Below are 15,363 nucleotides of genomic sequence, written 5' to 3'. Positions count from 1 at the left end.
GTAATGGCTCAGCCATTCCCAGTCCTTATTCAATCCTGAGTTGATTGTATACAGACTAACACGGCTGCTACTCTGAAACATATCTATGGAGACAGTCTTGGAAGGTGATGTGCACCTTCAAATCTCCCTGACTTCATTCTATATGTCAATAAGCAATTTGGGATAGGGACTGTCTCTTTTTAAGTGTTTCTACAGAGCCTAGCACAGTGGGGCCCTGATCTCATTTGGGACCTCTGGGTGCTACTATAATACAAATAATAAGATGGCTCGTGCATAGATTCACATGTTCTAAAATATTTCCTAATCAGGTTTGAACCTAAACATTAATGAAAGAAATCCCACATGTTATTGGAAGGAGTTCTAGTTTTCAACACACATGATAAAAACAGCAACTGGTGAGTACATTCATAGAATCATAGAAGATTAGGGTTGGAAGAGACCTCAGGAGGTCATCTGGTCCAACCCCCTGCTCAAGGCAGGACCAACACCAACTAAATCATCCCAATCAGGGCTTTGTCAAGCCGGGCCTTAAAAACCTTTAAGGATAGAGATTCCACCACCTCCCTAGGTAACCCATTCCAGTGCTTCACCACCCTCTACTTTGGATTTGGATTTATATATGATAGCTTCACTTCACTTCTCAATGACTTTTGCCACTAACAGCGGGCCGGAGGAGACCTGGATTTTTAAGTTATTCTTTACTAAAATCTATTTGTCAAAAGTAAAAGAACTGAGATGTTTATTTCAAGTTTGAAAGCGTGCATCTCAGTCTATATTTGGGTTCTCAGATTCCAAATTTATTATTCAAACAACCTAATGAAAACCATTTTAACAAATAACTAGCATAATGCTGTCAGCATGGTCTGTGATTTTAAATGAATGACTCCTCAGCTCTAAGCAAATCCTGGGTCTGGTCCAAGTACTAAACAAGAGATAACTTGTCATGTAAACACAATAGACCTGCTTCTAGTCCCACTTACACCATTTTGATTCCATAAACTCCAATGGAATTCTTCTTGATTTACATCACTAGACGTGAGAGAAAAATCTGGCCTGAGATTTTTATTTATCTATTTTCTGGTTATTTCTCTTTATAAAGAAAGTATAACAAAAGGACTTTAGGTATCTTTGTATTTTAAAAATACAATCATGTAAAAATAAATTCAGCTCCTTCTCATCCTAAAACTAGACAATACCCACTTGGAATAAAACCTCTGCCAGGCTTAATCATATATTAGGAAACTGCAATTTTTTCCCTTCAGTTAGGAAACAATGTATGTTAAAATCTGTAAATATGAAGGGCCAGATTCTGTGACCTTTATTTACTGAAGGCCTGATCCAAAGCCCATTGGATTCAATGGGGGTAGTCTTTCTATTGTCTATCTCAACAATAGATCATGGCTTTAGATCAGACCCATTGACCTTACTCTGCCAAGTATCCCCTTCATGTCAAAGGAAGGTATTCCTTAATGTGAATAAGAATGGCAGAATCTGGTTCATCATCAATGTGTTTCCAAAGGGAAAAAATCTGAGGTTTGGGAGGAAGTGAGAGAGAAGTCTTTACATGTAGGTGTCTGCTTTACCAATCCAGACTAGTTCTGCTTTGTTACTGAAAAGGGACTTGCAGGTGTATTAATTATGTAATGGATGCTGGCACAAATGTGAAAATCCCGTACTTTTTTTTTTTGACAATATAGATGGTAAAATATTGATCAAATATCGGTGCCAAGGAGAATGAGTTGTTCTGAGTGAATGGCACATTGCCAAGAAAAGCTACCGAACCTTGTGAAAAGACTACACTTAATGGGCTGAAGAATTAAGGACTCGTCATACTGACAACTGAAGTTATCAGCTTTCTCATGCATTACATCAGCTACTTTCTTCTCTGCATGGTCATTCTCCCATGCTAGAGTGCCAGGACCATCAACTCTGGCTTGGAAGGACCTTTCTGCTCTGCAGAGGAGAGAACCGACTGGTAACTTGGGCCAGACTGTGATATCTTTATTCACACTGAATAACTCCTTTCACCATGTGTAAGTGGAGTAAAACACCACTCAGTTTGAGTAAGTATATTACAACCTGCCCCTTTATCTGTATAATGTTGTACATTAGGGCAGATTATTGAGTTGTCCCAATTTATCTGGGAACCATCCAGCTCCAGAGATGATACAGATTGTAGAAATAATCAATGCCCTGATGACCATCCAGACAACCAACAAGCTGAGCATTTGATCTGTGAAATGCTGTATTTCTACGTGGAAAGTGGGGTGGCTTTCAAATGTCTTGTTATTTAAATTATAGTATCTGAATGTACAAGATGATAGTTGTCAGGAAAATTGTGGATTTTTAACAGGTCCTAATCACTATTGGGAATAGGGGGTTCTGGTTCTTCTCATCTGTGTTATGGGCACAGGCCAGCAGCTAGGAGCCCATGTTCAGGAGAGCAAAAAACCCACATTTGCACCCCTTGATGTGCTGAACATTCCATGGCCACAGCTGAGTTTCTGACTCCACAAACTCTATTTGTTGCTCATGCAAGAATCCAACACCACAAATCAACAAATGGTGACTATTTTTCTATCAGCAGTCTCCTATGGGGAGAGGTGTTAATAGCGAATGTCTCCTTCATAGCAGGATAAGACTGAAAGCAATCCGCAAGAGAGGAGGAGAGGGTAGAAAATTCAGATTCAGGAAGAGTCTGTTGAGCTAATTATAGTATGTATTGTTATAAACCCAAGAAGTGATAGTTCTTTAGTGGAGACTTCCTTGTGGCAGAATACAACGTAAAACATCATACAGTATGAATTGTACTTATTACATTTGGTTAAATGCATCCCAGTACAAAGGGTTTGGCCCTCTGATTTAAGTCACTATGTTACCCGAGGTTTTCTGAACCCAAAACCATGGTAACTAGTCTCTGTTTTCTAGGTGGCGACAGGAAATAAATCAGTGGGGAACACAGCACCTCTATCTGATAAAAAATTGGTACACACAAGAGTGCTTTCACCCCAAAATCCTTGTTTTTATTAAGTACAAAGCACTCATCTAAAATAGCAATAGTCCCATCTAGAGCTCCCCAGATATAGTTACCCAAAGTTTGAGATGTATCGAGTAGTCAGCAGCAGGGTTCTAGTGACCAGCCTTTCTCCGAGCCACTGGGGAGTTCGGTGTCAGTCTTTTAGCTCATTGAAATCCACTCCAAACCTTCTCCAAAGTGCACACTCTAACAAATCTCTTTTATAGATAGCTCAAAATAAAGCACATAACCCCTAATGGGTCAAAAATGTCCCTAGCAACAGCAAAGAATTCATAATTTCTTATCAGCAAAGCAGCTTCCAACAAGAAACTCACAGAAACCCAGAGCCAAGGTCAGCTATCCACACTCCCTTCCATTCGCATGAATCCTTTGCTTTATCTCTTCTTGTTAGCAGCACAGTTTCAGTGTTGCTGGTTTGTCTGCCTAAGCAACAGGCCAAATTATTCCCCCCTAGCAGAGCAGTCATCTAGCTCCTCCTCTACTGGAAGGCTGGATTCTATTGGCATGCCAATGCTCCTTTTTTTCATCCTGACTTACCCCACCTCTCCTGATAAGTCCAACCCATCAATACCCGGAGAGCAAAGGAGTTCCACCAGTCAAACTTGTCTCCTCTTGCCTCATAAAAAGACCTAAGCTATTCTCTGCTATGTTAAAATGGATGATGGCTCCCAGAGTCACAGAAGGAAACTGGCCACCTTAGCTGTGTACCTGTGACCACTGAAGACTCAGACAAGTATCCAGGAATGTAAACCAGTCAGTAAGGAAAACATTAACTATCATTGTGTGTTTGGTGACTACCAAAGCACACTCCAGAAACAATCGCAGTTCCTTATTCTAAATGTTTGTTAATCTCTTGATCTGACAAATGAAAAGGCTGGGTACATCACGTATGTCTGACATACATACTAATGACAATAATTCCTATGTTGTCAACGTGACAAGAAGAGATTCAGCTTCTATCTGAGAGATTTAATTTTGTTAGTAGGACGTCTACATGGACTTCTTGTGGGATACTACAATTTAGCCTTGGCCGTGGTGTGTGTTTTGCCTATGCCAACCATCATATGTAGGTTCTGTGTGTGCTGTGAGGCAGAGTGAAAATGTCAGCTTGTCATAAAGATCCCATCTTTCTGTCCCTGTTAGTATAATCTCCCCATGGTGCTTGATGTCTGTGCCAAAAACAAGAAATGATATATATGTGTGAACTTCGCTCATGAAAAATGATTAATGAACAGCTCGGGAGAATTATTTTCTCTATCCACAGAACAATGGCGGTGCAAGCTTTGCATGTCCTCCAGCTCCTCCCATGTGTCAAACCTGAAATAGCAATGAAAGAAGAGGTCACTCCATGTGGCCCATCCACTCGTTGGTCTCTGTGATGAGCCTGCCACTAAGCATGGCAATGAGCAACAGGTTTGCTGTGTGGACACCTGCCTATTAGTTTCAGTCTATTTCCTATCAGGCTCATTTCATATCACCCATCTAACAAATTTCCATTATTGTTGAGCAGAGGTGTATTCAATCCACCAACCTAGAGGTGAAAGCTTCTGTATCTTATTAGCAGTCCCCTGGGCCATCCATCATCAGCATGCAGCCATTTTGTTTCTAGGTGGACAAAGACATTGTAGCAGCTAGGGTTTCATCCCTTAAGAAACCATTGGCAATTTTGTTTAAGCAAACCTGACACATCGAAAAAATGCACTCCTAGCTAAAGCGAGGCAACATGTTTCTAGTGCCAGGAGCACTTTGTAATAAAGCAATGAAATAGCATCTTAGGTTTTTTAATTTGTAAAGTATAAGAGTGTAATAAAAATAGTGGTGTTTGGAAGACTTGGGGGATTTGGTTTCTGCAGTTTAGTGCTTGTTGCCAGTTTTTTTAATTAATTTGTAGCTCCTGAGACCATAAAAAAGTCTGAGCTCTTCTGATATTTACAAAATACAATAAAATGTCTGAGTCATTAATACATGAAATGCAATTAGAGATGTGATTTCCATGGGAGTGGTAAGTGCTAAGTATGGTATTGTTCAGGATCAGGCTCTTAAATGTGAATGCTGAATAACTTACTTTCATTGCAAAAAGAAATATACATATTTGACTCAACATCAGCATCACAAAATCTTACGATTTTTATCACAAGTCTTGTGATTTTTTTTTCTTTTCTTAAAGCCCCAGATGCTGCAATCAGGCTATTCTCTGAGCATCTCAGCTTTTCATTAAAACACAGAAGTAAGTTTCTAATCCTCATGATTCCAAAGAAAAACTTGAAAATGTGAATCCCCAGTGCTCATGCAGCAGAAGGCCAATAAAAGGAACCCAAAACTTAATTTTTAAAAATCTCATAGATCTTGAAATTATTTTAGGCTGTCTGCAAACACAGGAAAATTAATCTGCAGTGGCTAAACCCATTTGGCAATTTGAAGGTTTTCTTTTCAACTACAAGGGATAAACAGTATTCCAGATGAGGCCTCACCAATGTTGAATAAAGGTGATCGTTCCCCTTTATTCAACATTGGTGAGGCCTCATCTGGAATACTGTGTCCAGTTTTGGGCCCCACACTACAAGAAGGATGTGGAAAAATTGGAAAGAGTCCAGCGGAGGGCAACAAAAATGATTAGGGGTCTGGAGCACATGACTTATGAGGAGAGGCTGAGAGAACTGGGATTGTTTAGTCTCCAGAAGAGAAGAATGAGGGGGGATTTGATAGCAGCCTTCAACTACCTGAAGGGGGGTTCCAAAGAGGATGGAGCTCGGCTGTTCTCAGTGGTAGCAGATGACAGAACAAGGAGCAATGGTCTCAAGTTGCGGTGGGGGAGGTCCAGGTTGGATATCAGGAAAAACTATTTCACTAGGAGGGTGGTGAAACACTGGAATGCGTTACCTAGGGAGGTGGTGGAGTCTCCTTCCTTGGAGGTTTTTAAGGCCCGGCTTGACAAAGCCCTGGCTGGGATGATTTAGCTGGGAATTGGTCCTGCTTTGAGCAGGGGGTTGGACTAGATGACCTCTTGAGGTCCCTTCCAACTCTGATATTCTATGATTCTATGATTCTATGAACTTGCCATTCCTCTCCCTTCCCCTTTTTTTAAAGAAAGCTTAGGTGTTGTCCATCCACACTGAGGATTTGTGTACCTGCCCTGATGAAAACCCTTGCTGTAAATGAGAAAGGTGTGATCTGCACCACTGCAGCTCACTCCAGCTTGAAAGTAGAATAAACTGCATCATAGCTTAGGTGTCTACACCAGTGACTTGCCTTGGTCACTTTCCATGCAAATCCCAAGCATAAACAAGGCCTTAGATTCTTTAATGAAAGACGGGACCTTGTGAGAGGTGGTACATCTTCCCCCTTAATAGTATTTGGTAAGTTTTAAATGGAATGTTGTGTTTTCTGTTACAGCGCTGCCTACTGTCTCCAACATACTAAATAGTGTACAAACATATTTAGAGGCAATCCCTGCTTGGAAAAGGCTATAGTCACAATAGACAAGACAAAGAGTGGGAGGGAAAACAGAGGTACAGAAAAGTGAAGCAATCTGCCCAGTGTCACACAGCAGCTCTGTAGCAGAACTGGGAACAGAAGCCAAACTGTTCTTGGTGCACCATGTCCGAGGCCATGCTATCTTCTCTCCATTGTTTCTGTTATGGTGATGGTATCTCACCTTTTTATAGACAAGTGCCTTGTTCTTGGAGTCAAGAAGATTCATCGTCTTAAGTTTACTGCTTCCTGGGGCAACTAAATTAAAACGAAGGGACTTAAACCACTATCCTTTCTGATTCAGCCCTGGCCTCTTTTTCAGCTGTCTGTCCTAGCTCTCCTCTCTTACTTTCCCCTTCCATTCCTTCATCCACCCTTACAACTATTCTGTTTAGGCTCTTCGTCCAGCACCTGACCGTCTCCTATCTTACATTTTCCCCTTTTACTTTCTTCCTTCTCCTCAGCGGCACTAAAACCATTTTTATCGTGGGGGTGCTGAGAACCATTGAACAAAATTAAATCCTGTAGATGATGGAAACCACTTTAAGCCAGGGGGTGCTGCAGTACTTCTAGTCCCAGCCCCCCTGCTTCTCTCCTCACCTAAGAAACAATTGTGCTCAGGTCCAGCCTGGCTTTCGGTGTGTGTGTGTGTGTGTGTGTGTGTGTGTGTGTGTGTGTGTACACACGAAGGGAATCCGTGTGTGTACACACACACACACACACACACACACACACGAAGGGAATCCCACGTGTCAGCCAGTACACGGGTTTTCTTCTTCTTTCATTCTGAAAAAGGAAAGCCAGCTTGCTACCAGGATGTGCTTATTACACAGCAGCGCCCCCCTGGCCGCTGGACTAAAACGGGGTCTGATTTTCCCCATCGGCCGGGGACTCTCGCGGGCTGCCAGCCTGGGGTTTCCACTGTAGCACGGAAGGCGCCGCAGGCAGGTTTAGCCTCTGCGGGGAGGCTCTGCGGGTAGCCCTATGGACCCCCCGCCCGGGCCGCGTCTCCGCCTTCGCTCCCTCCTTGGCCCGGCGCCCACAGGGGCGGGGCGGCGCCGGCGCTGTGGGCGGGGATGGGGCGGAGGGAAGCCCGGGCCGAGGGGCCGGATAAAGCGGCAGCCCCGAGCGCCTCCCCCCGCGTGTGCCGCCGGCTCCGTCTCTCCCGCACACGCCGCTGCCGGCCGGCGCTCCGGGCCGCGGGGCTCGCAAGCCAATGAGGGCCCGGACCCCGGCCCTCGCCGCCGCAGGAGCCGCCCGCAGCCCCCCGGCCCGACCCCCCGCCCGCCCGGCGCCCAGGACCCATGCGGCTGCTCCAGGAGAGGCTGCGGAGGTGAGCCCGGGGCTGAGCGCCCATCCCCGGGGGGACCCCCCAGCCGGCAGGCGGGGCCCGGGGCTCCCCACGCCGCCCCCGGGCTGGTGCCCGCATCCCCCGGCCCCACCCTCCTCGGGTCTGTGCGCCCCCTCCTGGGGGGGGGTCTGATACCTGCCTCCCCCAGCCCCAAATACTGGAGCATGGGCGGGGCGGGGGGCCCATTGCTGAAGTCTTCGGGGGGGGGACAGGGGGTGTTTGGAGGGGTTTAAATTCCAGGGCTAGAACCCCCCCCCAGCTGCATGCAAAGCGCCGCCAGCCCCCCATGGGCTGCATCTGTCACTGGGGAGCTAGTCCCTTCCCTCCTGGGACAAGGGCCCTGGGCTGTGCCGGCCGGCAGGAGAGATGAGGAGCCAGCGTGTCTCCAAAAAGGCACTAGATCGCAGGCAGGGATGAGATACCCCCCCCTTTCCCCTTTTAAGTGGGTGAAGGGTCACGCATCCGGTGGGATGCTTTGTCACAGGTTCATCTTTGGTTGGACTCCCCCAGCTCTCCCTGCGTGTGCAACCGCTGGCAGGGGAATTTCCAACTTAGAAATGATCTGGTCTCGGGAATGACTGGCCGTGGGGACTGTAGGGTATAGGGTGCTTTGGGATTATTATGTCTAGCTGTTTGTTTTGGCTGCTTTACGCTGCAGAACGCGTGGTAGGAGGGGAAGGGTTGGCAAGGGACAAGCAAAGAGTGTGGTCTTTTGTGCTCTGATGTGGTTGCGGAGCCTTAAGTGTATGGGGATATTTTTAATCCCTGCCGGCTTCTTTAGATGTCTCTTAGAGAAACAGGGAGGGTGAGGTAATATCTTTTATTGGATCGACATCTGTTGGTGAGAGAGACAAATTTTGGAGCCACGCAGAAGCTCTTCTTCAGGTCTGAGCGACTAGGGTGGCTTAAAAACTTCTCTCTCTCACCAACAGATGTTGAAGTGTTTAAGCCACCCTAGTCGCTCAGACCTGAAGAAGAGCTTCTGCATGGCTCCAAAACTTCTCTCTCACCAACAGAAGTTGGTCCAATAAAAGAAATTACCTCACCCTTATTGTGTGTCTAATTTCCTGGGACTAACACAGGTATAACTACACTGCATACAAAAATTAGCATTAGCATTAGCAGACAGAATTAGAATGCTGGCCTCATTCCTTGTTCTTGTCCTCTCCCTTCCAAAAATGGGTCAGTTCAAGGAACAATAGAACCCAGGTACTTACATAAGTATTTGGGTTTTCAGGTGCTTCATTATTCTAACATCAGGTACAATGAAGGTGAAGTTTTGAATGACAGTGAGCCTCCCAAGTGTGTAGGAGCTCTGGTGTATTCCCCCCACCACCACCACCCCAGGAGGTACACCGTCTCAGTCTCTTGCAGAATTACAATAACTTTTTACTTTTGAGCAAGTAAACCGAAAGGCAAAGATTGAAAGCTCAAAGAAATCAAACCTAAAGTAGACATGAGGGGAGAGAGCTTGTCTACATTGCCCATGCCTGTTTTGATATACTTGTTTTGTTAAGCTCCCCAGCTCAGACATGTGCTGCAGCGTTACATGAGTGTCATCTATTCTTTCCCAGCCCCATCCCCATTATTTTCTCATTTTGAGCTCTGCCACCTTAACACGCCTTTACTTTGCAATTTCCAGAAATCTGGGGATATCGAGGCACATGTAGTAATGAATTTTAGATTAGGCCATAGGGAACTATAAAACAGCAGGCCTCTATTTTTATAATGGAAATTGTGAGCATATTGTGGGCTTGGGTTAACTTTCAGCATTCGCTTATTTCAAGAAGACTTTATGACCATGTTATGTTGGCTTCAGAGTTCATACTACTTGTGAACAGTGTTATTTATTATGTCTAATGTTGAATGTGACAAATGGAAGCAATCTAATTCTGTGCTGATACATGTTTTGAAGCATTCTGAATTCTGTTGCCTCTAAAATAATTCTGTGTGGTAGTCAGTAACATCTCAAACAGTGATCAGTGTGGTGGTTTTATTTGGTGAAGGGATTTCATTTATTTTCTTTTATTCTGGGAAAAGATGGAGGGAAGTAGAAACAGCTGCCAGGTAGATTATGAACATTAAACTTGATGCAGAACTGACTTTTTTTTAAATTTTATTTGTATCTTTATTTAGAGAAAAATAAAACAATGAATGGAACAATGGAAATACTCTTCCTTCCCCCCCCCCTTGGGTTGTCTAGTCTGTTTAGTTCCTTAAAACTATTACCTTGGTATCTAAATGTGGAATTCCATTTAATCGATTCCCCTGCTAATGCTGGTTTGTTCCTGCCAGTGTATTTTCTCAGACTCTGTCAATCATGGATTTATTTATTTTATAAAAGGCCATTCAGACCTCCTACTTGGGTTTCTAGTTATACAAAAACAGAAGGGCACCAAGTAAAACAAAAAGGCAACGCATTTAAAATGGATGAAAGGAAATACCAGAGGCTTAAAGTAACATGGTCTATGAAACTAAATACTGAAAAATATTTACCTCTAAAAGATTACAAAATTGGACTATTGTGTGAATAACATCATACAGAGTTACTTAGCTAAGATGAGAACTAGAAGGTGCTCTCACTTCATGTTTCAAAGCTTACATTGATCACTAGATGAAGTCAAGAATATATTGCAAAATGGGCATGTTTCTTGTCTATGTGTTTCTTACTACAGCTTTAGATGTAACCCAGTGTTCTCAACAATGTTGAGTGTACAATTAAATGGGCCACTGGTCTGATTACAGAAAAAATAAGATTGAATTGTGAAGTAGTGTCTTTGCTACAACAGTCCTCATACTGTCTTCCAAACTCATTGTGGTCCATGGTACAGTTTAAAAAAAAAAAAAAATCTTCCCCTTAACATAGGACTATTTAATTCTATATAATTCACATTTGAAATACAGAACACAGTGTACAAGGCAGTCTGATGGGAAATGAACAAGAATTTTACATTAAAAACTTCAGATGAGTTCTGTCCTTTCACTAATCTAATAGGTTACTCTGTTTTTTATTTAAAAGACTGTCAGATACTTTAGGCCGAAAGTGTGTGTGTGTAAACCTTAAGATGAAGATGTTAGTATGAATTGCCCAAGCCACTTGCCCCCCCGTTCATTACTTTCCCTGTCTGTAAAATGAAGATGCTTGTCCTCATGTGGGATTCTACATTGAAGATGTAAAGAATTTGGTTTGCCTTTGCTCCAAGGCCATTTTAGTTTGATGAATACTTCATTTTAAAGCTTGGATGCCTTCAAACGTACTTTATATATATTGCAATGCTTTCACATTGCCTTGATTGATACAATTGACTGGTAACCGATCTAAGGGAGTCTCATGTCAAAATTGATTTCCTTCAGCAGAGCTAACTGGGGGAAGCTTCCCCAGCCCAATCTGCAGAATGTCTGTTTCTAATTAGCATTATTAGTCCATTACTTTCATAAACACTAAGGTCTAGTACACCAAACAATCAAGAAAACCAGGAACCGTATGTGTCATTTTCCTAATGGGCTATAAAATCCCTAAAATAGCAGTTAGTGTTGATCATATAAACATGTTACAAATTCTCTCTTGCAACTCCTTTTCAAGTCCATGTGTTTACCTGATGGACCTGAATGACTTGGGCTTGGTCTGCGCTACAAAGTTAGGTCAACGTAAGCTGCCTAGTTGCATGTGCCTACATTTAAATCTTGTGTCTGGCCAATGTAAGCACCCTGTTACACCGTCTTCTCAAACAGCGCTGAACTATGCTCAATGTACTGAGAGCCGTGCAGTGTCCGTGTAGATACTGTGTGACTTATGTCAACTCTAACAGTCCGCCAGCAACTGTCCTGCGATGCCTGACGCTGACGGCTCTGGTCACAATTGTGAACTCTGCTTCCCAAGGGTCAGCAGAGAGTGGAAGCCACCCCCCCCACCCTCCCTTAAAAAACCCTTCACCATTTTGTAATACTTTTTCCTGATTGCCTAGCTTGGTGAGCACAGCTAGCAGCTTCCCCTTGGGGGCAACTGACCACGCCGTCTACACACTCTAGAAGCGCTGCTGCCTGGAGTAGATGGGAGGTAATGGATTTCCTGGGCTCATGGGGTGGGGGGGAGGAGGGGAGGGGAGAAGCGAGGCTGTGCAGGCACAGTTATACGGCAGGCATAGAAACATCGACGTCTGCAAGCAGATTGCATAGGGGATGTGGGCGAAGGGGAACAACAGGGATCAGCAACAGAGCTGCATTACAGTGAAGGAACTACGGCAGGCATGCTGCGAGGCTAGCAGTCGATCCAGTGCTGAGCCACAGACATGCCGCTTTTCAAACGACATGCATGCCATACTTTGCGGACACCCCACAGAGCACCGTGGGTACCTCCAAGGAACTGGACACACAGACCTCTGCATGAACAGCCAGGAGGAGGAGGCGGATACATAACATGTGACTGAGGAGTCCAGCCATGCTGAAAGCCAGGACCTGTTTGAGACTCCTCCACAGTCCAGGCCGTCAAGCACAGGGGAGCCTGCTGCAAGATAAATGTGTGTATGCATTTCCCATTACAATCTTTAAAAGTACTGATGGTGCCTGACCCCAATGTAGCAAGGTCCATCTATTGACGTGTTATTTTCCTCGTACTAGAAGAAGTAGTGGTACAACAAAAAGAGGTAGTGATCTGCTTTTCATTCCCCACTAGAGATAGGCAGAGGGTAGGGGACCCGTGGAGCAGTTTGTTTACTTACACATGGATGTCCTTGAATCGTCCTGAAAGATCTCAACGACACTTCCATGGAACTGCTCTGCAATCCTCTCCTGCAGGTTTCTGGGGATGACCGCCTTATTTCTTCCTCTGTGGTAGGACACAGTCCCACTCCACTCTGCGATGACTTTGGCAGACATCATTGCAGTTGACAGCTAGCAACATACAGGCCTGGGTGGTTTCGCGTCACCAGCCACAACTGTGCTCTCTATGCCTTTTCGTTACCCTCAGAGGACAGTTCAGCTAAAATCACCACTGCTTGTAGAAAATAGTGCCCGTAGTCACTGCCATTGCCCTATACTTGTATTGTTTCATGCAACCAAACCATTCCCTCCTCATTTCTTTTCCCTCTGGCCGCCCACGCTCACGATGGCTGGAATTGGAGCGTGGAGCTGTGCCCGAGCAGTGTCAATAAGCGTGTCTTGTTTAAAACCTGAGGGCAGCAAGGGAAGGGAGTTCTGAAACAAAACGTACACTTTCCATTTTGACTATTACAATGATACCTCTGTGTGTGTTAGCTGTAGCTCCTGCCATTGTGGCCTTCAGGGGTCTCCCTCCACACCTGTGGAATACTTGAGCTAGATAAGGAAGAGAAAGAAGAGACTCGATGGAGAAGGAAAGGGTGGGCAGGAGACAGGCCCATCAGGAAAAGGAGAGGCAGATGCACCAGGGCATAATGAGGCTTCTTCAGCACAAAACACAGATGCTGCAAACCCTCTAGGGGGCCTGCAGGATCAACAAGCCTGGATTTGCCTCCCTTTGCAGTCAATGGGAGGTGCTAAAATGGAATTCTTGTACACCCCTCCCCCCCCCCATGCTCTCAATGTTCCACATGGCATCAGGGCTGCATCCCTACCCCTGCCACTCCACACTGGGAGACAGTAAGGACAACCACAGCTTCATATCCTGACCTGTGGGAGCCATGATTGTTGCCTGTGTAGCTGAAATGGACCTGAATGTTCTTTCCCTGTGTTTGTTTTTGAAATAAATTAAAAGGAACTAATTATTTGAGGGGGTTTTTTTAATTGCATATAATTTCTGTGCACTGGCTTTGGTACCCAATAAAATCTATTTTTGAGAACATAATGTATCTTTTATTATTTCACAACATAATGCCTACCACAACTGAAAGCACCCACTATTAGTTATTGTACAGGGCAACAGAACTCATGGGATCAGTGACAAACACCATAATAATTATAAAGGTACAACAAGCGCCGCAAAATTGAACACTTGAATAACATCAGCCCCCCCATGGTGAATTTTCCAACTCCAAAATGATTTCCCATGTATCAGCAGCAATCCAACATTGCAGGCTTCCCCAGTGTGATTGTCATTCAGTTCTCAACTGACTGTGCAGCTTTCATTCTGGTGTCCCTGTGCTGGAGGGCTGGGGTAAGCTCGGCCCACAGATCCAGGAATGTGGCCTTTCACAACTCAAAAGTTCTGCAGCCTCTACTTGTTATCCCAAACCTGCATTATGATTCAATCCTACTTGTTTCTCAGGTCCAGAAGCCACACTAAACCATCTGTAGCTGCTTCATGAACACCACCAGCAACCTTGAATTGGTTTTTGCTAAGTCCCACAGCAAGCTGTACTCCATGAAATTATCACGTTGCTCGCAGCTATGGTTCTTTTTGTGGCTCTGCCAACACCAGAGGATCGTGCGTTCTGTGTTTGCAACGCTCATGACAGTAGTGCAGAGCTGTGTGGACTCCTTGCTTCTGTCAGAGATGGTGGACAGTGACTAGTACTGCATGGGTTTGTGGGGTTTTTACAAAAGGCACAAATGTTATGGGATAGAAATGGCATAATAGGATGGAGAAAGTTGCATGATCAGAACTTGACCCTTCACTCCCAGACCCCCTTACGTCACTCATTTCTGCCCAACCATGCAGTGCCTGAATTACCCAAAAGAGGCCGCACAATGGCAAGTTGCACACTGGGATATCTGTGCATCAACGCAAGCGCTCCTGGTGAGTATGTGCACTGCTGGTGCAAGGAACTCAGTAGGCACATGCACCAGCCATATCTTAACTGCAGTGGCTTTGCAAGCTTCGCCAGTGTATCGACCAAAGTTCTGTAGCGTAGACATGCCCTCGGTGTATGACTTCTGTGCTCCGCAGTTAAAAAACAACCTTAACACAAGAGTGAGTGTGTGTGTGTGTGTGTGTGTGTGTGTGTGTGTGTGTGTCTGCCTAAGCAGAGCCCCAGTGACCTATCCTGGAAACTGTTTGTTTTACAATCTTATCTTTATTGGCTCTAATAATAAAAGAACTACTATAAGAACAGTATATCTTTACTGTTCAAGAATTTTACACTGGAAAACATTTATGGATTCTCTTGGTGTAACAGATAACTAAAACTAACTGGGTTTTCTTGTAAGCTATTACTGTGCATTCCTTGGTGATTTTTTTTCATCTGCCTGGCATATTAATTATTTTTATTTTCAGGTTTTTATTTATATTTTGAGGTCATTTGTTCAGCTTAAGGCTATGTCTACACTGCACTTTTGTCAGTAAAACTTTTGTGGGTCATTGGTGTGGGGGGGGGAAAACACTCCCCTGACTGACAAGTTTTTCCGACAAAAAGTGCCAGTATGGACAGGTGGACAGCGCTATGTTAGCGGGAGATGGTGTCCTGCCGATAAAGCTACCGCCCCTCGTTGGGGACTTATTTTATCGGCAGGAGTGAGCGGTTAGTGTGCTGTAAGGTGCACGGTGTAGATATAGCCTAGGAAAGTTTCTCCTAAGTGTAAATTTGTAGAT

The 15,363-nt window shown here is 44.5% G+C and overlaps 1 protein-coding gene across 2 annotated transcripts in view; it reads left to right on the top strand.

Moving 5' to 3' along the window:
- The window catches only part of MMD (monocyte to macrophage differentiation associated), a 68,305-nt gene that overhangs the window by 34,281 nt on the left and 18,661 nt on the right, over window positions 1–15,363 (top strand). The window contains exon 1 of one of the 2 annotated variants that reach the window (XM_005282804.5): window positions 7,585–7,841. The exons of the other annotated variant lie outside the window; for it this stretch is intronic. Within the exon in view, the coding sequence (XP_005282861.2) occupies window positions 7,813–7,841 (29 nt within the window). The 5' untranslated portion in view covers window positions 7,585–7,812. Of the gene's footprint in view, window positions 1–7,584; window positions 7,842–15,363 lie in introns of those variants that run through there. 2 annotated transcript variants of the gene reach the window in all.

The sequence above is a fragment of the Chrysemys picta genome, chromosome 12 (assembly GCF_011386835.1).
Source record: "Chrysemys picta bellii isolate R12L10 chromosome 12, ASM1138683v2, whole genome shotgun sequence".
NCBI lineage: Eukaryota > Metazoa > Chordata > Testudines > Emydidae > Chrysemys > Chrysemys picta.
The sequence above is the reverse complement of the archived record's forward strand: the minus strand, read 5'-3'. Positions and strand labels throughout refer to the sequence as shown.